Here is a 23316-nt window from a genome sequence, read left to right as displayed (position 1 = left end):
AGAACAAAGATGAGTGAGAGAAAGAAGAGGTGCTGATTGGGCGGAGAGTGAGGTCGAGAGCGCGTGATCGCGCGCTCGTGTAGATCCGTAGAATGTGCGCGTACCCGCTGTGGTGCTCCCCTTCCCTTGACGCAGACACAGATTCACGCACAGCATGCATAGATGTGAGTCTGGCGCTCTGCTGTTGCTGATCTTCCCACTCGTAAGAAGCGGCCGCACCCGCTGCCGCCCTCTCTACACCTTTCAACGACGCGGGAAGGGCACTGCGACACATACACGGACTCTCTGTTCTTCACCTGCGTCTCTGTGAGCGCGCTGGGAAGGGGTGAGGGGCGTGCGTGTAGGCGTGAGCACACACGAGTGTGTCTGCCCCCCTCCCACTGTGTTTCTGCAGCACCGCCAGACCGCGCACCCCTGAGCGCTGCATTGTGACTTTTCCTCGGTTTGATTCCTTTTCCTATCGCACCTGATCAGACAACTGCCGCCACCGTTGTGGCCGCCCCACACCTCATACATCACACGCCACCGCATGCGCGCAACGAGGGAGACTCAGGCATGCAGTGGCGCTGCCTTTCTCTCCTCTGTGGGCCTTGAAGCAGTGCGCCTTCGCGGGACTTCCTGCCACGGCGTTGGCGGTGCGGTGTGGAGAGGGCGCACTCAGCAGCGACTCGTCGTCGTCGTCATTCCTGCCGTCATTCACTATTGAAGTTGCGGGTGTTTTTCGCCGCCACATCGCTGACCCCTTCCGTCATGCGCATCCTTGCCATGCCCACCTTTGAGGGTTTCGGCGAGGGTGTGCGAGCTGCCTTCGCATCACTGCGTTTCACCGACCCGCCACCGGTGACACTGTAGCTGCCTTCGCATCACTGCGTTTCACCGACCCGCCACCGTTGACACTGTAGCTGCCGATAGCGCTGCCTTTGCCGTCTTGTGTGCCGTTCAAGGCCGTCAGCTGCGAAGATGAAGGGCCTTCCTCGTTGCTCTCCGCTGCCGAGGTTGGGGTAACCTCGCCCGAGCAGGCAGCACCACCACTAACTGTGACAGGCCCGGCGATTTCGCTTGCCTGATGCGGCAGCTGTGCGTGAGCGATGTACCATGCGAAATAGTCGCGCACCGTGATGATCAGCGTGCCGGCCGTCGGCGTCAGCAGCGAGACCAGGGATGAGAAGAACTGTGGGTGCAGCGCCATTGCCTCGAAGGCCTCCTGCCGTCTTGCCCAACCGGCCACCGACGCCATCGACGTGGATTGCCCCGTCAGCAACCGCACCAGATACCCCAGGACAACAGACAGCTGCTGGTACATGCCTGAGTTGCAGGTGCGCACGTGCTGCTGCTCTTGCGGCGGCAACCGCTGGAGCGAGGCGCTGTCGGCAGCGAGGGAGGTGTTGCTCGCCCCCGCCGTCACAGCCCCGGCACCGCCGCCGACTGCCAAGGACGGCGGCGAGGGCATCGGCGCGGCGGCGTGAGTGGCGGCCTGCACCTGCCGAATCCCCTCGATGATGTCCGTGGTGACCTCCAGCAGCTCGGCAGAGGGGTACTCGGTGGACAGCACGGCCAATTTCAGGTAGCACTGTAGGACGCTGCGTATCGCCGCATGCGGCAGCAGGCCGCTCTTTCTGGTGAACGCTAGCGCCTCCCGTCTCGACTCCACCGACTGCAGCGCGTACTGCTCCACCTCGTGCGGGTGGTTAACGCGCCACAACACGGCGAAGAGCGTGCCGCCCGCCTGAAGGCACAACTGCAGCAGCACCATGACAGAGGCTCGGGGAAGCTTCCAGTCATCTGTGTGCATGTCCGGCACCGCCACCGCACCGGCAGACGGCGTGGCGCTGCCGGCAGCGGCGGCGGCGGCGTTCGCCACCACGCCCTGCAGCTCTTTCGGCACACCGGCCAACATTTGGGCGAGCAGGTTCACATACTCGATGAGCGCCTCGTCCGGGACAAAGGCGGCGCCGCCTCTGGCGCGATGTGTCTCATCGCTGGTGGCGCAACCGCCGTGGCTCGATGTCGGGGTAGCAGCCGCGCCATCGCGCTCTTCTGTTGCCGTTGCTGCCAACGTACTTAGCGCCGCGTCCGCCGCTGCTGGAGTCGCCCCGCGCACGAGCCACTGCGGCTCTGCCCGGTCCATCAGCTCCACCGTGTGAGTAGCCTGAGCACAGTAGGCTGCCCATCCTGACGCAGAGCTGGTCGCCGGCGCGTCTAGCCAGCGCCGACCCACGAAGCTGGTGTCGGGCGACACCACGGAGGTGAGCGGGACGCGCACCCCGTACAGTGCCATTGCCAGGCAGTCCAGCACGCACTGCGCCAGCTGCGGGGACGGCGCAGTGCTGTTCTGCGGTAGGCAGACGGAGATGCACTGGGAGAGGGAGCGGACGGCGATGAAGCGGGATTGATGGGGGCTATTGCGGCTGAGGAGGATCGGCAGGAGGCAGCGGCGCATGACCGACTCTGCAGCCGTCGCCAGGTCGTCCCCACTGAGGCCGGTGAGCAGCTCGTTGGCCAGGAACCCGAGCGCGGCTGGTACGGTGGCCCGGAATGACGTCCGCGAGCACCGCCGCATCGACGCCGGCACCGGCATCTGGAAGAAGAGAAAGGGAATGAGACTCGACTGCGTGTGTGGCGCATCGCGGTGGCATGCGTCGTGCCCGATGGTGCCCTCTAACACAACCTCCGCCAAGTCCAACGCCATGGGGCACAGCTGCGCCGGCCGCATCTGCAGCGAGAGGGTGCGCAGCTGGTGCATCACCTCTGCACGCGTCTGCTCTCGCTCGCACCGCAACAGCAAGCACAGCCGTGCTAGCGTGCACTGGACGACATAGTGCGGGTTCTCTTCAATGGACGTCACCACCTGCTGTGTTAGCGCGTTGCGCTGCTCCATCAGCCGCGCAACGGTGCTCGGGTCCGCCACGGCGGTCACCGGCGAGGCCGGACCGGCCGCGCCACACCACGGCGATGATGACGACGCGGCCGTCACGGACATTGCCACTGTGGTCGTGCAGATGCTGCTCAGGAGTGCCACGCACACTTGAGCGCTGTCCGCGTCTCCGCACATACCGCCCATGTAGGCGAGCTGAGCTAGCAACCACAGCAGTGCGGCGCGCACCGGCCCTGGAAGTCGATCGGAGGATGCGGTGCCGGTGCCGCCACAGAGCGCGACCAGCTTGCGCAGCACCAACAGGGCGAGACTGCCTGCCTCGACGGCGGTGCTGTTACGGTCGCACAACGCCACGGCGAGCGGGTACAGCATCTCTTGCCACGACGCCATCATGGTGTAGAGGGAGAGGTGCTGGCCAGCGGGCGTCATCTCTGCCATGCGCACCGTGCGCGACAGCACCTCCTTGATGGCTTGCAGCGTGTGCATCTGCAGCAGCGTCGCGGTCCCGTCAGAGGCGGACGCGAGCGTCACGTCATAGACGCTGCGCAGGAAGCGGAAGCTTTGTGCAAAGTCGGCTGGAGCGGTATCCACCGTCAGCGTCTCTGCCGTCTCTGCCTTCCCCCCCGCCGCCGCCGGTCCCGGTCCCGCGACCATGACCCGGCTAGTCGAGTAAGACACCCACATTGTGCACAGCAAGTCCACCAAGCACTCAAAGAGCGCCTGCAGCCCGTCGTCGCTGGAGCTGTGCTTCTTCATGAGCTCCACGTAGGCTGGCGCTACCACCGCAGTGAAGTCGCGCACATTCACAAAGTACACAATGTCCGTTCTACGCTTCGCGTGCACAATGCGCGTGTACTCGAGGGCCCGACGCAGCACCGCCAGCGCCGAGGAGAGGTTCGCCACGTCGCCGACCGCGTAGCCGCTGATGGTGGTCGTGATTCCTTCCATGGCGCGGTGGATTGCCTCCGTAGGCCGGTCAGTCTTCGGCGCGGAGTCGTCAGCCGCTCGCCTCGCTTCAGTCTCGACGCTAAGACGCGTGATGCCCTCGATCCGTGTGAAGACGTCTTCGACGAGGGGCGGGGTCGCCGCCGCGGCGGTGCGGCGCACCTCCAGAATGATCTGGCACACCGCAACCCAGCATCTTACCGGAAAGTTCACGGCGTATGTGGTGGCGGCCACGACCAACACCGCTCGCCGGCAATGCTCCCTCACCGGCGTCGCATCCGCCATGCGCAGCAGCGTGAGCAGCGTAACGGTGCACTCCGTTGGCAGGTCGAACGCGGCTGCCATGCACAGCAGCGACTGCAGCCCCCGCACACACTGCAGCAGGACATCCGACGGCGCCGCAGTGGTGCCCTCGTACATGGCAGGGCCGAAGACGGCGCACACTGAGGACCAGGTGCTGAGGAAGAAATCTTTGGCTACAGCGCACCACCACCCCTCCGGGGCAGGCGCGAGCGATTCCTGCTGGGTTCGCAGCTTCAGCAGCTGCTGCGTCTCCCTCACCATGCGCTGCCGCTCCAGCCCAAACGCCAGCTGCCGCTTCTCCTCCTGCGATACAAAGAACATGTCGAAGGACCCGCGGTTGGTGCTGTCGGTGCTCGCGTTCGCGTCGGCGGCGATGCTCTTGATGCTCTCGAGCGGGTGCCTGCTGATGCGGTCGAAAATATCGTCCACGAAGCTGCCGGCGAAGCTCTCGTCGTTGTTGCAGCGGCACAGCTGGCCACGGAACGTCTTCGCATCTAACCGCATCCCTGCGGAAGGGTTGTGGATGTTGGTGTTGAGCATCACCGTGGCGACCACGACAATGAACACCGCCGTGTCGCTTTTAAACGGGAAGATGTCGCTGTCGATGCCGTGCCCGCGGTTCGCCTCGTAGTAAGCGGCGGAGAAGTACTCGAGCAGCCGTTCGATGCGCTGCCCCTCTTTGGGCAGCTGCACACACATGAGGAGCTCGCTGATGGCCTCCAGCACACTGCACCCGGCCAGTGGCAGGCGCCGCAGGTAGGCTCTGCAGACTTGCAGCGGAAACACCTCCGGCGTCGTCAGGAACTCGGCCACCGCCTCAGGGTTGAGGGAGCTGACCTGGTTGAGAAAGTCGGCGACGGCCTCCACCTTCGCCGCGGCAGTGGACGTAAGCGGTGGGAGCAGCGTGTGCTCCCACTGGCTGCTAAAGTCGGCGTGTGAGGCAGGAATCGCGTTGTCCTCGGCAGTTACGTTGAAGAGCTTGTAGATCGCCTTCTTGGGCGCAGCGTTGAAGCGGTCGACCTCCTGCTGCTCCTTGAGCTTCGACTCGCGACACGTCATGGCAGGCAGCGAGGCGAGAACATCCTTGCCGCTCTCCTCCTCGGGAGGCGTCTGCGTTGTCAGGAGCTCGACGATCCGGACGAGCCCGTGCAGCGCTATGGCAGGGAGTGAGAGCGAGGCCGGGTTGAGGGTGGCCGCGGTCGACGAGGACGGCTCCGAGGACGTGGTGCCGTTCCCAACGCCAGTACGATGCTGTGCCCCGTCCAACTGAGCCGCGGGCGCCGTCATCACTGCACTTGGCGCCGCCTCTTGCTGGATTCGCAGCTGTTCCTGCACCACAGCGTCCTGCATGAACTCCTCCTTTGGCGCGGCCCGCACGATGCGGGAGAGGGCGCTGGTGAGCTGCTGCATGAGGTTCAGTTGATGGGCGTGCACATTGAGGTCGTACAGGCGGTACAAATGGAGGATGAGAGGAACGGCGGCGCCGCCGCCGTCGGCGGGGAGAGTGCTGCCGCTGCCCATGAAGGTTGTGACAAAGTGAAGCACGATAGTGCGCTTCACATAACGCGGGGTGTTCGAGGACTCCAGCAGACGCAGCACAACGTTGCTGTAAAGGAGACCCACCTCCCGGCCAATCACCACTGGGCAGGCAGTGGTTAGCAGCCCGAGCGCATCCAGCCCGGCAGCCAACACTGCTGGCTGGCTTGAGGAGACGCAGTTGAGGATGCCGTCGTACAAGGCCCGGTACCACCGACCGTCCAGCAGCACACACCGCAGAAGCGGCAAGTCGTGCGCCGCGACGCACTTCAGCATGTCCGTGAGAAGCCGAGTAGCGAGAAGCTCGCCTTCGTTGTTGTCCCCGCAACACGCCGCCACGGCAGCGAGGTAGTCTGCGGAGAAGCTGCTGCCGAGGCGGATGAGCACCTCACCCGCCGCTGCTCGCCGCGCCAGTGGCGTAGCGCTGCTCGCACTAACGGGCGCCGCCACGACAGATGGCGAGTCACATGTGGAGAGCGACTTGGCAAGACTGGCCTGCCCCCCCGCCGCCGCCGCCGTCACGGGCTCGCAGAGCGAAAAGAGGTCGTGGGCGGCGTCCTTCTTGAGTGCCACAAGCGGCGCCGGTGCCCCCTCGGCACGGACGGCGGCAACTGCCGCGAGAAACTTCACAGATGGCTCGATGACATCACCGATCTTGCGGACGCTGTGCACCAGAGATGGGCCCCATCGCCGCCGCAGCGCTTCAACGCGGCGCAGCACGTGCGCCGCCACGCGCTCCGGTGATACGCTCTCAAGGGCGTCGTGCACCGCGTCCACGTCCTCCAATAATCCCTCCGCCGATTTCGCCGCGGTATCGGAGGACGTGACGAACGTGCGCAGCAGGTAAATCTCCTCCCTCTCTACGCGTGACTGGAAGTAGACCTGTGCGCGACGGGTCTGCTTCACCACGTCAACACACAGCTGCAGGGGAAAGCGGGCACTGGCCGCCTCTGACAGGACGGCGCTGGAGGTGATGAGTTGAACACAGCCGAGCAGAGCCTTCGTGGCCACGTCGATTTCCTTTGCAAGCTGCACGAAGAGCGCCGACAGAGCTGCCTCTGCGTCATCCCCCTCCTCGGCGGTGGTGGTGGTGCTGGTATACGTGTGGTGCACGACGTGCTGGAGAGAGGCCATAATCGTCGAGCAGCATCGCACCATTAACAGGCGCACAAGACTTTTTCCAAACTCCTGCAGTTTCGCCCGCTCCGGTACGTCACTATCGAAGAGCAGTCGCAGGTAGCTCACAAGGCCTACCAGCTTGCGCCCATCTGCCCGCTCATGCGTCGAGGTGAGTGCCGCGGTGGTGGTGCTGGATCCTCCAGGCGTAGCCGGCGACGCCGATGCACGGGCAGGGCCGTCTGCAGCCGATGACGTTGTTGCCGTCGCTTGCTCTGCCGCTGGTGCTTCGGGTGCCTGGGTCAGTGCTGCCTCTGCCTGCTCTTCGTCCTGCTGCTCGCTGGCTGCCACCGTTTCCGACAGAGGCGCTGCTGCTGCAGGGGTCTCCGTTACGGATGAGCGCAGCGGTGGTGGTGGTGAGGCGGCAATAAAGGGGCGTGGTGCACCAATAATGCCGACGTCCTTTAGCCATGCCTCGGTGGCGCTACGCACGTCGCTCAGTTTTGCCTTCTGCGCACTGCTGAGGGCATCGCTGCTCACCACGGAGCTGACCCGCGTGAGCAAGGCGTTGAGTTGAACGAAGAAGGCTACCTTGTTCTCCACCTCCACATTTGTGGGTTGATGATGCGCCATCGTTGATGGCAAGATGGTGCACGGGTGGTAGTGAGGGAGGATGAAGGAGACCGGTGCTAGAGCACCGACTGCGGATTCCCCGCACACGATGATCTACGAAAGCCTATTTGGTGTGTATGTGTGTTTGGCGCACTCCCTACCCAAATACGCGAGAACCAAAGACGACCGGACCTCTGCGACTGCGTAGAGGAGCGTGTGTGTGCAGGACACCTGTGCACCTCCGGACCCTCCCTGCCGTGGGTTTACGCGGCGGTGCAGGGAGAGCGAAGAAGAAGGGGAGATGCGCAAGACGCAAGCAAAATAGAAGGAAGCCCACACGTGTGCATGCCGAGAGGTGCGAGGGGCGGTGCGCGGGGAAGGGGAGGTGAGTGATGAGGGGGTGGGGAGAAGGCCAAGCAATATATATATATATATATGAACGCGTACTATATATATATATATAGGGACTACTACGCACTGAATGTGTGGCAAGGAGGTGGAGGATGGACGATACGAGGGGGGGTGAGTGAGTGGGGTGAGGAGGGGGCAGCAGCACCAACAGGCTCACCGCCGGACACGGCAATGTGGATAGAAGCACCAGATGAGTTCCAGGTTCACGCACACAAAGACAATAACACACTGGCAAGGGGGAGAAGCGACGCTGAAGAACAGTAGATGGGCTAATGAGAGGGAGCGGAGGAGGATGAGCAGGAAAGTAGGGAGAGGGTAATACACAAGAGCGCACACTCTGTGTGGGGCATCGCACACCCTTGGCGTCCACGCACCCGTTCAGATCCTTCTGCGCCGCTTACGCAGGGCTGTCACCGTCGGTATCTTCACCCCACTCCGCAGCGGGGGTGTGCGCTTGTGGATTCCAACGTGTATAGTACCGCTGAAGAGCGTCTTTCTGTTTTTCCGCCGATGTCTTTCGAATCGGTTGTGCGTACACCTGAACATACATGCCAGCGTGGCCGAACTTGGGCGCGCGCAGGTATTGGACACGGAGGGGTTGCCCGTACGTGAGGGTGCAACCAAAGGCAGAACGAAGACGCAAAGGGGGGGGGTCGGGGTACCCCGAGGGAGGGAGGGCTATGCGTGTACTGCAGCACCCGATGTGCGCGCCTGCTTGCTTACCATTGGTATGCGGACCCTTGAAACCGCCGCTGCTGCGGGTAACTCCCCTTCCTTTCCTTCGTTAGCACCATGTAAGAGGTTGGATGCTACTGATGATCTCGCCCCGCCTCTGCGCCTGCCCCTGGCACTACCGGCCGAGACCTGCCAGCACATCGCTGGAGCACTCCAAAAAGCGCTTCGGCAGACTCTTGCGCTCATGCGGGGGCGCGCTGTAGTGGTATTTGACCTTCTTGCGCATGATGAAGAGGAGCTCGTCCATCTCCATCGACCCGTCGCCGTTCTTGTCGAAGACGGCAAATATGATGTCGATAGTGGCCTGAGGCAGCGCGGGCACTCCGGCCATAGACATAAGCCGGGGAAAGTCTCGCTTCGTCACCGACATGCCGCTGCCCGAGAACATCTCCACGTTGGCAGCCAGCTGCTCTGCGTAGAGCATCACTTCGTTCAGGCCTAGCCACATGTCGAGTGTCACGACGTCGCCGCTGCCGTGCAGGCGGCGTATGTTACCCACCAGGTAGTACGGCAAGTGAGAGCCGAGCACCTGCCTGGCAATGAGAGCCGCGAACTCCTCGGCGGTGATGCGGTTGTGCTTCTCCACGTCATATTGGCGGAACTCGGCCTTCCACACCTCCGTGCGCACGCTGTGGATCAACGCCTCCAGCTCTCTGAAGGAGCACCTGCGTGGTGCTGTTTCGTCGCCAAAGAGTGCCCGAACGATGCCGTTGCGGCGCGTCGACGGCTTCAGAAGCGAGCGCACGACTCCCTCGTCCTTCGTGGCCCCGCGCAGCACGTTGGCGAACTCCTCCAAGGAGAGGGTGCCCGAGTTGTCGGTGCTCACGATGGAGAAGAGCGCTTCCACCTCATGCGGGTCGCTTGTGAGGAGGCTCATGAGGAAGCGGAACTCTGGGAAGCTGATGTAGCCATCCCCGTTCGCGTCCATGGACTCGAAGAGGCGCTGGAGGTCCTGCACAATGTCCGGGTTCGGCAGCACCTTTTCCGGCGAGGCCAGCAGCGCCAGCACAAAGTCTTCCACGGTCATGTACATGGGACCACCCTTGCGCTTCCGCACCGATGCGTAGTGCAGGAAGCGCGAGCGCACGTCGCGCAGGTAGTACGGGATCAGATACGTCGGCGTTTCGTACGAGCGGCACAGCACCACCGTCATACCTGCCGAAACATACAGCGCCACCCCGACACACCAGCCAGCTAAAGTGGCCCACAGAAGGCGTTGTCGTCCGCCGGAGTATGAGAACGATGTCACGAGGGCGGACACCAGATGGACATCACGCGCCTCATCGCAGATGGCACCCTTGAATGAGCACGGCAACGGCAGAGATGACGACGACGCAAGGCCACGACTGCAGTTGCTGCTGCTGTCTGCGCTGCTTTCAGTGCCTCTGCGCTGAGCCACCGTGACAACTCTTCGTACCGCGCACAGACGCCACTGCACCACAGCGGAGAGCTGTCGCCTCATCAATCCCAGAGAGAGAGGGGGTGGGGCGGTGCTGCGTGCACCCTCGGCAACGTCGAGGCCAGAGGGCGACAGACAGGACCGAAGAGAGGGATGCGAGGCGAAGCGGAGGATGTCGGTGCACAGCGCTGCAGGAGTGAAACAAGTGTGATATGCACCACAAAAAAATGACGAAGAAAAGGAGCCGTGGATCGTGTGCGTGGTTGCCGAGGGTGCAGAGGCGCCGTGAGACAGTCGTCGCGGGCAGGTAAATCTGCGAAGGGGGCGAGGGTGGAGGAGGAGTGCCGTTGATGGGGGTGGTGGAGCCGTGACGCGTACATGCACCCACAGAGAGAGAGAGAGCTGCGTCGCTGCAGCAAGCGCAGCCGGTGCGAGTAGCGGTGAGCGAGCGAGGGTTGGAAAGGCTGGGGGAAGAGGGTCCCACGGTGACTGTGGTGAAGCGCCGGTCAGCAGCCATGACACGCACACATACACACACACACAAAGACAAGAGCATCCACACCATCTGTGAGGAAGAGAAGGTCCGGGGAGGGCGCGACGTGAAGACCTAGACGTGTTTATTTTTCCCTGCTCACAGTCGCTTCGTCGCTTGGCAGCAGAAGACGAGAGAAGCGACGTCTGCCTGTGCCTGTGGCGCTCAGAGGGACCAACAGCTGTTCCTGCAACGTCAACCAGTTGTTGTGCAGCTCGTTGCACAGACGCCACAGGCCTCGTACGGTAAAGAAGAGAATCCTACGGATGCTATGCGGCACCGCCCTCGAGGTCGTCGCAGGCGACTTCGGCGGTTTGCCGCGCTGGCAGGGGAGGGGAAGGTACGATCCGACCACACACCAGTGTGGTGATTCGTGCGGATAGTCACTACCTGCTGCCACGTCCGCTCGAAGAGCTCGCCGGTGCGGTACGACATCAACAGCGGGTACGGCACACACGTCTTGGGACAGCGCAAAGAACGACCTGAGTACGAAGTCAGTGCCAACGTTGGCGGTCATGCTCAGACGGCGAGGAGTGCGGGCACCGCAACTGATCAATGGTAATGTGGGCTATCATGAGCGGAAGTTAGTGAGGAGGGACACGAACATACCCCAGGTGATCATCCACACAGCGCCTTGCACGACTATGACGCTGCCGCACAGCTGGTGACCCAGGTATACTTTCGTGCTTGAAGTGCCAGCGACTCCTAGCAGCGAACCAGCCTTGTAACGCGACTTGATGCAGTCACCGAAGGCCAAGATGCAGGTCCAGCATCACCAGTGACGCCCCCTTGCTGCCGATCTAGATGGAAGAAAGGATGCTACACTGCACTCGCCAGAGGTGCTTGTAGCTGTACCCCTCTTTCTCCACATCCCTCCCCGTCTTCACTACCAGCGGGGTGCCGCCAGCATCGTCGCCGTTGCTGCCTCGCTCCGGCAGGGCCTGGCCCGGGATGAGTGGGCTCGTGTTCAGGCGCGAGTGGCGGCAAGGGACGACGCAGTCGGCAACAGAATTGATCGCCACCTTTTCCACAAGGTCCACCGACTCGTCGGCGACCGAAAAGAAAGGGTCGGCCGCGTTACCAGAGTCAGTGCTGGTGCGCACCTCATGAAGCCCGTGAGAGTGATACGCTTCGGCGCCTCGTCTCTCCTATTCGCCGAATAGTCGTCGTCGGCGCTGCTGCTGCTGGTGTTACGGGCGGCCGTTGCTGCACTTCGATCCATGCTGGCTGCCCTGCGAGAGCTGCGCCACCTCGGCCACAGCAGCTGTGGCTTCTCGGCTGGCCCAGTGATGGTAAAGGCAGCTCATTTCTTGTCGCTGCCGCCACCGGTGCCTATCTCCTGTGTCCTTCGGCACGCAGACAGACACGCCCACTTGAACATTGACAACAAGATGGGCTGTGGCGAAGGGGGAGGAGGGTGGTCCTTCGTTGAGCTCGACCTGCATGAGTGTGTGCATGTGCGCACATGTGTGGTGCTCGGTTCGTAGGAAGAAGACGAGGAGGGATGTGCATGTGTGTGTGTGTGTGTGTGTGATGGGGGTGCAAATACATACAGGCATCCCTTGGCGACAGAGTATCAGAAAGCACTCGCCCTCTCGCCACGCAGTATGTGTGCCGGCATCCGGTGCAGTCCCAGAGAGATGCGGGAAGCCCCCACACGCAGACACGGAGGTGGGGAGAGAGGGGTCTGCGGGAGGGCTGCTAAGGGTAGGTTGGGCGGGAGGTGGGTGGGCCTCGGTGTGGCGTGGTGTTATCATCATCAGACCAATGTGATGAAAAACGGACGTACACACGCCGAAACGCACAATACGCACACACGTGCGTGCGGGCGCGCTACAGCTGCAGAGGAGATGCGCAGGGTTGCGTATTTTTGTCCGCGTCAGCAACGGCGAGGAGAAAGTGATTGGCGAAGTGCTCTGAAGACCGCCCCGCCCTCTCACGCACCGACGTCGCGGACGCACAGTGTTGGCAGCGGCAGTGGCTCTCCTTTCCTTGGGTCAACAGCCCGCCGCATGAGAAAGGGGGCAAAGGCCCAGGCGCAGACTCACCCGAGAACACACAAGCATGCACGTACGCACAGAGACGCACGCAGGCGGCTACAACGCTCTCCTCACCAAATTCGTTCGCACGAACGCATTCACCACACCCTCTCTGCTTGACAGCTTCACACGGCGAAGAAACATCCGATTAGGGGTTGCACGCACGCTTCGCTCGAACGGGAGAGAGACGCAACTCGGCACCTCTGCATTAGAACACACACACACACACACACACACACACGATCAGGCAGCTCTACGATGCCTCGGGTGGCACCGCGGCCGGATCGCTCGACTCGCCTGCGGGTTGGAGAATGCTGATGATGGTGGTGGATTGAGGCGTGAAGTAGTGGGCCACATTCACAACGTCCTCTGCCGTCACGGAAAGCAGGGCATCGCGCAAGGCCTGCTTCGTGTCCTGTCGCAGATCATTATAGAAGTACGCCTCACCGTACGAGTCCGCTGCATACGGAGAGTCGATGGAGGAGAAGAGGCGCAGCTTCGCCTCGCTTACGCGCTCGGCCGTGACGTTCTTCCGGTCGCTGAGCCAATCGCCAGCCTCAAGGAAGGCTTTGGCGGTGAGCTCCGGGCTGGGGTCGCGGTAGCTTGACATCGAGACGCCGCCCACCTCACCGTGGAGCGTGGCGGTGCAGTTGGAGCCGTACGCGCCGCCCTCCTCTCGCACACGGCGGTGCAAGTACTCGTTGCAGAGCAGGGTGCAGCCCACCCGCACCCGTGCCTGGTCGGGACTCTCCCACTTTAACTTGTTCGGCATGGCCAGGCCCACAAAGGACGTGTCGATAGGCAGCTTCTTGATGATCTGCTGAACCCCCTTCTCTGTGGAGCATGGTGGCAGAAACAGGTGCGTGCGCGCGGCAGAGTCCGTCCGCGGGAACGCGTCGAGGAACTCCTTTAGCATCCGCTCAACCTCCTCGCGGTGCGCGTCCTCGCACGTCGCCCAAACGAGACTGCGCGACATGTCAGTCGCCATCTCCTGCGCAAAGACGGCGTAGTTGTCCAGCAGCGCGCTCACGGTCTCCCGACTCACTTCCGGGCACCCCTGAAGCTTCTCGAGCATCTCCGACGCGTGCGTGGACTGGGACAGCCCCCACCAGTGTTCGCGCAGCTCGCCGCGCCGGGTGAGCTCCCCCACAGCGCGGATGACGGCGTAGCGGTTGCCCTCTGCCTGCAGAGACTGGATCACCGACGAGCATGCCATCTTGAGATTCGACAGCGCACGGGAGTAGACATCGGTGTCGTCGGCGCTGAAGCGCGGCTCCAGCAGTGTCACGCTCAACAAGTCCAGCGCCTCCTTCAGCTTTTCCTTGGTGGTGTAGAAGCTGTAGCTAGTGCCGGTGATAGTGGTGCTCTTGTGCAAGTACGACTCGTTAAGCAGCGGCTCAAATCCGAACCCGCTGCACGACAGCTTCACTGCAATGGAGTGGTCTTTGTAGGAGAGCTTGCCGGCACCGGTGCGACCGATCAGCGACTCGAGCAGCATTATGTTCTGCGGCACCTGCCCCAGCTCCCCGTGCTCCATCGCACTGGTGAGAGAGGTGTTGAAAGGGATGAGCCCATGCACGTACACGAGGCCATTCGTTGGGTGCGTGATTGTGTACACCTGGCCGTTGGTGCTCGAGAGAGAGCTGCGACACGGCACGGGCTCCGCAAACGACTCGGTGGGGATGTCCTCGATGCGCAGCGTGGGCAGCACATCGTGCGGCTGCGGCGCGCGGAGGCGTTGGAGCCCCTCCTTTGTCTCCTTCTCCACTCGGTCTTTGTCGGCCTCGGTCGCCGACGCGTTCACCGCCTCATCCGCTTCCTTCAGTTGGTCCTGCAGCCTGTTCAGATACTCCTTCCTGGCTGACACGGACACGACGGCGCGGTGGGGGTTGCTCAGCAGGTGCGTTTCGATGCGCGGCAGCAGCGACGCTGCATTGTCGTCCGCCAGCCGCTGGAGGTGTGGCAGCCAGTTGATAAAGTCCAGCGGGTTGTTCTGCGCCCGGCACAGTCCCATCGCACACAGGCCTGTGCACGTGTTGAGCCCGTAGTCGGCAGATCGGTGACGGTGCTGCAGCTCTTCCTGAAAGATGACGGAGCGCACGCGTCGCTCGTCGAAGCCGTCCCTCTGCACGGAGCGGAGCGCAGACTCCACAGCCTGCAGCACCTCAGCCTCTGCGTCTGTCCGCTCCTCATCCATGCCAGCCACGCCATAGGTGATAATCGGGGAGGACAGATAGAAGGCGTACCCCTGCATCGGAGCGTACTTGCTGCCAATCTGCGACTCGATCAGGTTCTTGAACATGGGGGAGCTGGGACCGCTAGAGAGAAGGCTGTCCAGCACGCTGAGCGCCACAACATCCTCCAACTTATTATTCGCCTTTGGTACCGCGTAGGAAACGGCAACTCGCTTCTGCCGCAGCGGGTTGCCCATGGCATCCAGCGGCCCCTCCAGGTGCACGAGCTGGGGCTCCGTGAAACGGTGCTGGTCCGCCAGCGTCGGCACTAAGACCGGTGCCGCGCGCTCGAAGTCCGCAAAGTACGAGTTCAACGCTTCCATGTGTGACTCAGGGTGCAGGTTGCCGTATGTGAAGGTGATGCTGTTGCTTGGGTGGTAGTGGCGCCTCTGGAAGGACAGGAGCTCGTCGTAGCTGAGGCCCAGAATGTCGGGCGGGTAGCCGCCGGATATGTAGGTGTAGTGTGTGTGCGGCAGCATGGTGCGCATCAGCGAGTGCACAAAGTGGTTGCTGGGATCCGACACAACGCCGCGCATCTCGTTGAAAACGACGCCGTTGTTGATAAGCCGGCGAGTGCGCTTCGCCGGCTGCGCAGCGGCGTCTTCGCTGTCCGACGACTTGTCCTCGAGTTCCACTCGGTGACCCTCCTGCTTGAAGTCCTCCTCTCGCAGCAACGGGTGGAGGACGGCGTCGAGGTAGACGTCGAGAAGGTTTTGGAAGTCCTTGCGATTGGTAGTCGAGAAGGGATACAGCGTGTAGTCGGACCCGGTCATGGCGTTCATAAAAGAACTAAGGGAGCGCTTGAGCATCATGAAGAACGGATCCCGCACCGGATACTTCTTGCTGCCGCATAGCGTTGTGTGCTCCAGCACGTGGGAAGTGCCCTTGTTGTTCTCCGCCGGTGTTCGGAAGCCAATGCAGAAGGTGTTGTTATTGTCCTCCACGTCGATGTGGTAGTAGAGAGCGCCGGTGCGGACGTGCTCCATTTCGTACGCCACGAGGTGCAGGTCATCGATGCGCCGGATCTTGAGCAGCGTGAAGCCGTGCATGCTTCTGAAGACGAGGTCTTCGCGCCTGCTCGTGCGCAGCGAGAGACATCGTACGGATCTGCGCAGCATGTGACCGAAGAGGCCGATATATACCGACACACGCGAGCCGCTGTCACGGGGAGCACACCCGAATGGGAAGGGAGAATAACAACGGCTGGAAAGAGGAAGAGGAAGCGGCAGTGGCCGCGGTGACGATGACGGAAGCACACACGTTGTGCACGGCGTTCAACCTCCAACTGCTGGTGCACTCTGCGTGGAGGGGTTCGTATGGGCGAACGTAGGCGTACCTGTGTGTCGTCCAATAAAGGAACGAGACGAAGTGATGGCTGGCGAGAGGATGAGGCGAGGGGGTAAGAGGAAAGCAGAAGAGAGATGAGCAAGAGATGTCTGAGGAGGAGGAGCGCTTGTAGAGCTGCACGCGGCCAAAATCAACACCGGTGGCCCCCGGCTGAATAGCGAAGAGAGTCACGACGAGGAGGTGGGAGAAGGGGGTGGTCGGCGACAAGTCAGGGAATCGGGATCTCACGCACGTGGCGGTGACACGACCAGATGGTATGCGCGCCAGAATAGAAGGGATGAAGAGTTGGCGATGCTGAAAGGAGTGCGTGCATGCGCGTGTGGTAAGTTTATAATGATTGGCCAGCGCCGCACAGAGGTCCCGTGCACGTGTCTGTGCCCGTGATGGCGGTGGGCACTGACAAGCGAAGAAGAACAACGCTTACGCCAGAGGGGCAAAAAACGGGCGAGAGAGGGAGGCAGCGGCGTGTGTCGGCACCCAGAGCAGAGCGGAGGGAGATGTGACGAAAAATGTGTGTACGCCTGAGCACGTGTGTGCAGTGTGCCTTGTGCTGTGGGCGATAACGGAAGAGAGGTGTGGCGTGGAGTACGAAAAAGCATGCAGAGGGAGAAGAGGGTGGGGACTTTCCGAGAACAGAACTCGGCTTTGCCACAAAGAGTCCCACGCAAACGCGTGGGACGCGTCGCTTCAGCGAGAGGTTGAGGGATGTGGTGAAGGATTTGCACAGGTTCACGTGCGCAGCGGCATACGCTCTTCCCCTTTCCCTACCAAGTGCTCCTCTCCACAGTCGTCGGCAGACACGTGGCGCGCCCTCAGTGACACGGGTGACGACGCCTGCCTTCTTCGCTTTATTTTCCCTCTTTCGCTGCCACGTTGGAAGACCTGTCAGCGGCTTCGCTGATTTCCGCGTTGAAGGAAAAGATAGACAGAGACAAGTGCCGATAGTGTGCGTGTGCGTGCGAGGAGAGGAGGGAGAGTTGCCTCCGATCCTCTTGTCCTCGTGATGCCATACATCGCTGTGGCGTTGGAGGGTGTTACCCCCCTAACCAACGCGCAGCAGGACTGTAACAGACACAGACCCACACAGGTGCCAAAAATGGGAACCATAAGTGCAAGGGAGAGCGAAAACACAAGGAAGATGAGACGGGTCAAGTACGGGTCAGCGGGGTTTTCGCCAGCCCACCACAACGGCATACACGTAGAAGCAGGAAAGCACCCGACTACGCCAGAAAGAGAGATGAGAGATCCAAGAGAAAGAAACGGAACCGCACACACGTACACAGATACCGCCACAAACAGCTTCAGGCATTCCCAACGTGCAGGCCAGTATCACACCCCACAAGGGGATGCCCCTGCGTGTACGCGTGTGTTGGTGCAGCGCAGCCGAGTTGGAAACAGGATGCATCCCGAGTAAGGTTGATCTTATTCGTTTCACTTAGAAAGGTGACGCGCCCAGGCAGCGCATCTCCTCCCTCCCCCCACAGCCAGCTCTCACTAGCCTCTACCACCTCTCCACGCGCCGCACACAGCTACCACGCCCCTGGGGCCCTTCCTCCCTCCGGCTTGGAGACGGAGAAGAGGCAAGGGGCAGAGAGGGGAGGGCAGGAGCGTGGACGGGTAAGCAAGCGGGGGCGGCTGCGAAGGGATTCTATAAAAGCGGGGGAACCAAAAGAGAAGCGGAGGAGGCGGCAACAACAAAAACAAGAAGAACACGCACACACACACGCACACACACACGCACACACACACGCACACACACACGCACACACACACGCACACAGGCGAAGCAGCGGGCGCGTTTGAGGCGACGGGCGTGGAAAAGGGGAGGCGGACATGGGAGAGAGGAGAGCGTCGAGGAAAGGAATCAGTAAAGCGTGACGAAGAGCGCGAAGGGGTGGCGCCTCCAGAGGGGCACGCGGGCGCGCCCACAGCAACAGTACCACACAGTCATCACACTCTATCGAAGAGCACGTGGCTCAGTTGTAGGCCAAGGACGAGCTGAGCTGACTCTCGGCCCGGTCTAGATTCCAGCCCTTGCGCTCGGCGTAGTCCTTTACTTGGTCCTTCTGGATCTTGCCCACTGCAAAGTACTTGGACTGTGCATGCGCAAAGACGAGTGCGCTCACAGATGCCGCCGGTATCATCGCGTACGACTCAGACAGCTTTACACCCGTGCGCTCCTCCACCTCGCCGATGCGCCACATCGTGTCCATCTCCGTGTGGTCCGGCTGCGAGGGGTACCCAGGGGCGGGTCGAATACCTTGGTACTGCATCTGGATCAGGTCGGCCGTCTTGGCTGTCTCCTTCTCCGCGTATCCCCACAGGTCTGTGCGAATGATGCGGTGTACCTCCTCCGTGAAGGCCTCGGCAAAGCGGTCTGCCAGGGCCTTGATCATGATGGAGCGGTAGCTGTCGTTGTCTTTCTCGTACTGCTCGCTCATCTTGTCCGCTCCAAAGATGCCAACAACGAGACTGCCGAGGTAGTCTGGCGCCACCCCTTTCGGGGCGATGAAGTCGGAGATGCACAGGTACGGCTCGCCTCGCTCTTTCTCCGATTGCTGGCGCAGCCCAAAGAAGGTGGCGATCTTCTCGTTACGTGTGTCATCCTTGTACACCTCGATGTCGTCGCCGACGCTGTTCACGGGCATCAGTGTGACAACAGCCTTGGCGCGGAAGCTACGTGTGGCAATGATGTCCTTCAGCATCTCCTGCGCGTCGTCGAACAGCCGCTTCGCCTCCGCGCCGACGGTGGGGCAGTTGAAGAGCTTCGGAAAGCCACGGTTGGGGTATGTGCCGCGCACCTGCCACACGGAGAAAAACGGGTTCCAGTCGATACGTGTGGCGATCATCTCGACCGAGTAGTCGCTGATGGTGATGGTGCCGAGCTTCCTCGGCCGCGGCGCCGGCGGGTGCTCGACGAAGTCAATCTTCAGCGCGTTCTCACGGCAGAAGGCGAGGGGCTTGTAGACGCGGTCCTTCAGGTTCGCCAGGTAGTCCTCCGCGATCTCTTGGTAGGTCTCGTGCACCTCCTCCCAGAACTCCTCCTCGCTGCTCCCGAGCATGTTAGATACCGTGACCACGGCCTTGCTGGCGTCCAGCACGTGCACCGTCTTGTTGTAGTGCGGCTGAATCTTAACCGCCGTGTGCTGCTTCGACGTTGTTGCCCCACCAACCATCAGCGGGATATTGAAGCCCATCCTCTTCATCTCCTTCGCCACGTGCACCATCTCATCCAGCGAGGGCGTGATGAGGCCGGAGAGCCCGATGACGTCTACGTCGTGCTCCCTCGCAGCCGCCAAGATCTTTTCACACGAGACCATCACGCCGAGGTCTAACACCTCGTAGCTGTTGCAACCCAGGACGACGCCAACGATGTTCTTGCCGATATCGTGCACGTCGCCCTTTACGGTCGCCATGAGCACCCGTTTCGCTCGCGAGGTCGACGCGCCGTTCGTATCCGCCATAAGAGCCGCCTTCTCAGCCTCCATGTATGGCACCAGCACCGCCACCGCCTTCTTCATGACACGTGCCGACTTGATTACCTGGGGTAGGAACATCTTGCCACTGCCGAACAGCTCGCCAACCTTCCCCATGCCACCCATCAGTGGACCCTCGATGATGTGCAGCGGCCGCTCGTACTTGCCACACGTTCGCGCCTCCTCCACGTCATCCTCGATGAACTCGACGATGCCCTTGATCAAGGCGTGCGAGAGACGCTCCTCCACCGAGGCGTTGCGCCATTCATCCACCTTAGACACCTTCGCCTCCTCCGCGCCACCGCCGGACGCCTTCTCCGCCTTGAGTCGCTCTGCGTACTCGAGAATGCGCTCCGAGGAGTGGGGGGTGCGGTTGTAGATGGCATCCTCGACCAGCTGCAGCAGATCCGGCTCGATGTCGGTGTACACCGGCAGAGCACCCGCGTTCACGATCGCCATGTCGAGACTTCCATCGGCGATCATTTTCTTCAAGAAGGCGGAGTGCATCGCCATGCGAATGGCCTCGAAGCCGCGGAAGGAAAAGCTGAGGTTCGAGATTCCGCCGCTCACCTTGGCGCGGGGCAGATTTGCCTTGATCCACGTCGCCGCATTCATGAAGTCTATGGCGTAGTTGTTGTGCTCCTCCATGCCGGTGCAGATCGTCAGCACGTTCGGGTCGAAGACGATGTTCTCCGGTGGGAAGCCGTCCGCCACCAGCATGTCGTACGCGCGCTTACAGATGCGGGTCTTGTTGGCATCGTCCGCCGCCTGACCATTTTCGTCAAAGGCCATCACCACCACGGCGGCACCATAACGCCGGATCAGGCGAGCCTGGCGCAGGAACTCCTCCTCACCAACCTTCAGCGAGATCGAGTTGACGATCGGCGTTCCTTGGGTGCACTTCAAACCCGCCTCGATGACATGGAACTTGGACGAGTCGATCATGACCGGCACTCGCGCTACCTCCGGGTCGGAGGCAATCATGTTCAGGAAGCGCGTCATGGCGGTTACACCGTCGATGAGGCCATCGTCCATGTTCACGTCCAACACCATGGCCCCCTCCTCGACCTGCTGGCGGGCCACCGCCAGGCACTCCTCCCACTTCCCCTCCTTGACGAGGCGCTTAAACTTTAGCGAGCCGCTGATGTTGCAGCGCTCTCCGATGTTGCAGAAGCCGATGTGGTGGGTGAAGTGCAGCGCCTCGAGCCCGCTGATGACCATTGTCTCACTCGAGTGCCCCCTCGGACGCGGCGGGATGCCCTTCACGGCCGTGGCAATGGCACGGATGTGATCCGGGGTTGTACCACAGCAGCCGCCGACGAGGTTGACCCACCCGTTCGCTGCAAAGTCGCGGATGTCACGGGCCATGTCCTCCGGCAGCTCGTCGTATTCACCCATCGCGTTCGGCAGCCCCGCGTTGGGGTGGCACGTCACGTAGCCCTCGCTGATCTCTGCAAGGCGTTCGACGTACGGGCGCATTTCGCGACAACCCAGGGCACAGTTGAGACCGATCGAGATAATGTTGCCGTGCCGCATCGACGAGTAGAAGGCGTCCACTGTCTGGCCGCTGAGAGTGCGACCGGACAGGTCTGTAATGGTGCCGCTCACCATGATCGGAAGGCGTGTGTAGCCCTTATCCTCGAAGAGTGTGTTCACCGCGAAGAGGGCCGCCTTGGCGTTGAGGGAGTCGAAGATTGTCTCGATCAGCAGCACATCTACGCCTCCGTCCAGCAGGGCCGTCGCCTGCTCCGTGTAAGCGGCTACAATTTCGTCATATGTGATGTTGCGGTAGTCGGGGCGCTCGACGGATGGCGAGATGGAAGCTGTTCGGTTCAGCGGGCCCAGCACACCGGCGACGAAGATGCGTCGCCCCGTCTCGCGGCTGGCTTGCTCCGCCGCGTCACGGCAGATTTTCGCAGCGGCGAGGTTGATGCGACGAACAAGGTGCTGTGTCTCGTAGTCGGACTGACTCACCGCCTGCGAGTTGAACGTGTTCGTCTCCACGACGTCGGCGCCGGCGATGGCATACTTGTAGTGCACATCCCGCACCTTCGCCGGCTGCGTGAGACAGAGCAGGTCGTTGTTGCCCTTGAGATCCTTTGTGGCATTCTTAAACTCCTCGCCGCGGAAGTCTGTTTCCTCGAGCTTGTAGCGCTGCAGCATAGTGCCCATGCCACCGTCCAGCACGAGAATGCGTTTCTGGAAGAGCTCCTCCAGCTCCTCGAAGACGGGGCTTCGTTCGCCACGCATGGCTGACATGTGCAGCTGCGCGGGGAGGGGGTGCGTGAAAGAAGATGAGGGGTAATGCGATGACCATTATAGCAGCACACCAAACAACGAACGAGTACGTGCTTTCAGCTCCAACGATGCCTCGTTACGTCGACCCGGTCCCCCTCTACATGCACGCCAACGGAGGCGAAAGATGGGGACTGGCGCACAATAGCGGTGCAGTGTAAAGGACTGTAACACGATGGCGCGTCTTCTGTGCGCATGCGCTCTTCTTGATGTCTCTGCACTGCACGGAGAGGAACATGCACAGAGAAGGAGAGAGAGAGAGAGCGTAGCCTCGTTTTGTTGTTGTTATGATCGCGTCAACTTCTCTGCCGCACAACGTGAGGTCCGACCCCGCTCCACCCTCGACCCAGTCACCCGAGGACGGCCCCTGCCCTCAAACGCCGCCCGCCCACCTCGCGCCTCGTAGGGCGGCTCTTAGGCGCCCCACACCAGCAGGCGGTGCGAGGGCCGGGTGTGGCATACGCTCGAGCCACGCGGACACTTTTTGCCCATCCGATGAGCACCGCAAACGCGTTCACTGCCGCAGAGCTCGCCCCGACGCCACGCCGCCCAGGACCCGCCCGCCGACATCCGCAGCGATGGCCCGCTCTCGCCCGCCCACGTCGTCGGCGCTGGACACGCGCACCACCAGAAGCGGCTCCGCATTTGGCCGGAACGGGAGCGGGGAGAGGGGGCTGCTCAGCGTCCACCCAGACCGAGTGGACACACCGGACCCGGAGATGCCACGCGCGGAGGTGTGTGTGCCCACGTCATGGGGGCGGCGTGAACTAGAGACAGCAGCAAGAATAGAAATACGGAAGATGGGCAAGGGAGCGGCAGCAACAGTGTTCATTATCTTCACAAATACGTACATGATACAAACACGTCCTTTTCCGTACTGTCCGCACGAACAAGCCGCCCTGTGCAGCGCCTTCACTGCCTGTCATCTACGGCAGTTGTGTGTGGGCTTATGCCCGCAGCACCTGCACTTGATGCGGCCGTTGTAAAGTGCGGGCGTGTCTGCGGGAGGGAGGGAGGGAGAGAGAGAGGAGACGGGGGAAGGGAAGTATAGACGGGCACCGCAAAGGCAATCGTGCCAAGTACAAAGAGTGGGTGTCAGCGCGCAGAAACAGCACCTAAAAAGGAAGGAGACGTACCGGGGGGAGGGAGAGAGGGAGAGTGCCAGGTGCAACCGGGACATTGACACCAGCAGCGGTTGCGGTGGAGACGACCCACACTAGTCTCCAGATGTGACCATAATCCGCGTCAGCTCTGGAGGAGCTGCTGACCCAGCGCCGCGCGGCATATAGAGAGAGGGCAAGCGAGCGATGGAAGCAGCCATGACAATATCGGCAACGGCGCTGAAGGGAACACACACACACACGCACTTTGTGCTCACTTCCATGCACCCCACGCTGCTGTGCTCGAGTCAGGGAAAAAAAAGAAGAGATGCTTAGGGGAGAGACGCGCAGAGGGTACAGG

The 23316-nt window shown here is 61.8% G+C and overlaps 4 protein-coding genes across 4 annotated transcripts; all 4 read right to left on the bottom strand.

Moving 5' to 3' along the window:
• Positions 1-823: 823 nt before the first annotated feature.
• On the bottom strand, positions 824-7408 carry LMJF_07_0120 (conserved hypothetical protein; the record flags this gene model as incomplete). The annotated part of the gene is made up of 1 exon (XM_001680864.1): positions 824-7408. The coding sequence occupies one exon, from the start codon at positions 7406-7408 to the stop codon at positions 824-826; it is 6585 nt and encodes a 2194-aa protein (XP_001680916.1).
• A 1240-nt stretch (positions 7409-8648) lies between these two features.
• On the bottom strand, positions 8649-9686 carry LMJF_07_0110 (conserved hypothetical protein; the record flags this gene model as incomplete). The annotated part of the gene is made up of 1 exon (XM_001680863.1): positions 8649-9686. The coding sequence occupies one exon, from the start codon at positions 9684-9686 to the stop codon at positions 8649-8651; it is 1038 nt and encodes a 345-aa protein (XP_001680915.1).
• Positions 9687-12756: 3070 nt separating this feature from the next.
• LMJF_07_0100 (pitrilysin-like metalloprotease) lies at positions 12757-15855 on the bottom strand (the record flags this gene model as incomplete). The annotated part of the gene is made up of 1 exon (XM_001680862.1): positions 12757-15855. One exon carries the CDS (start codon positions 15853-15855, stop codon positions 12757-12759), a length of 3099 nt encoding a protein of 1032 aa, XP_001680914.1.
• Positions 15856-18060: 2205 nt separating this feature from the next.
• On the bottom strand, positions 18061-21819 carry LMJF_07_0090 (putative methionine synthase; the record flags this gene model as incomplete). Its single annotated transcript, XM_001680861.1, has 1 exon — positions 18061-21819. One exon carries the CDS (start codon positions 21817-21819, stop codon positions 18061-18063), a length of 3759 nt encoding a protein of 1252 aa, XP_001680913.1.
• Positions 21820-23316: the final 1497 nt, after the last annotated feature.

Source organism: Leishmania major, chromosome 7, assembly GCF_000002725.2.
Source record: "Leishmania major strain Friedlin complete genome, chromosome 7".
In the NCBI taxonomy this organism is placed as follows: Eukaryota; Euglenozoa; class Kinetoplastea; order Trypanosomatida; family Trypanosomatidae; genus Leishmania; species Leishmania major.
Note: the sequence above shows the minus strand (reverse complement) of the source record. Positions and strands in the feature narration are given on the sequence as shown.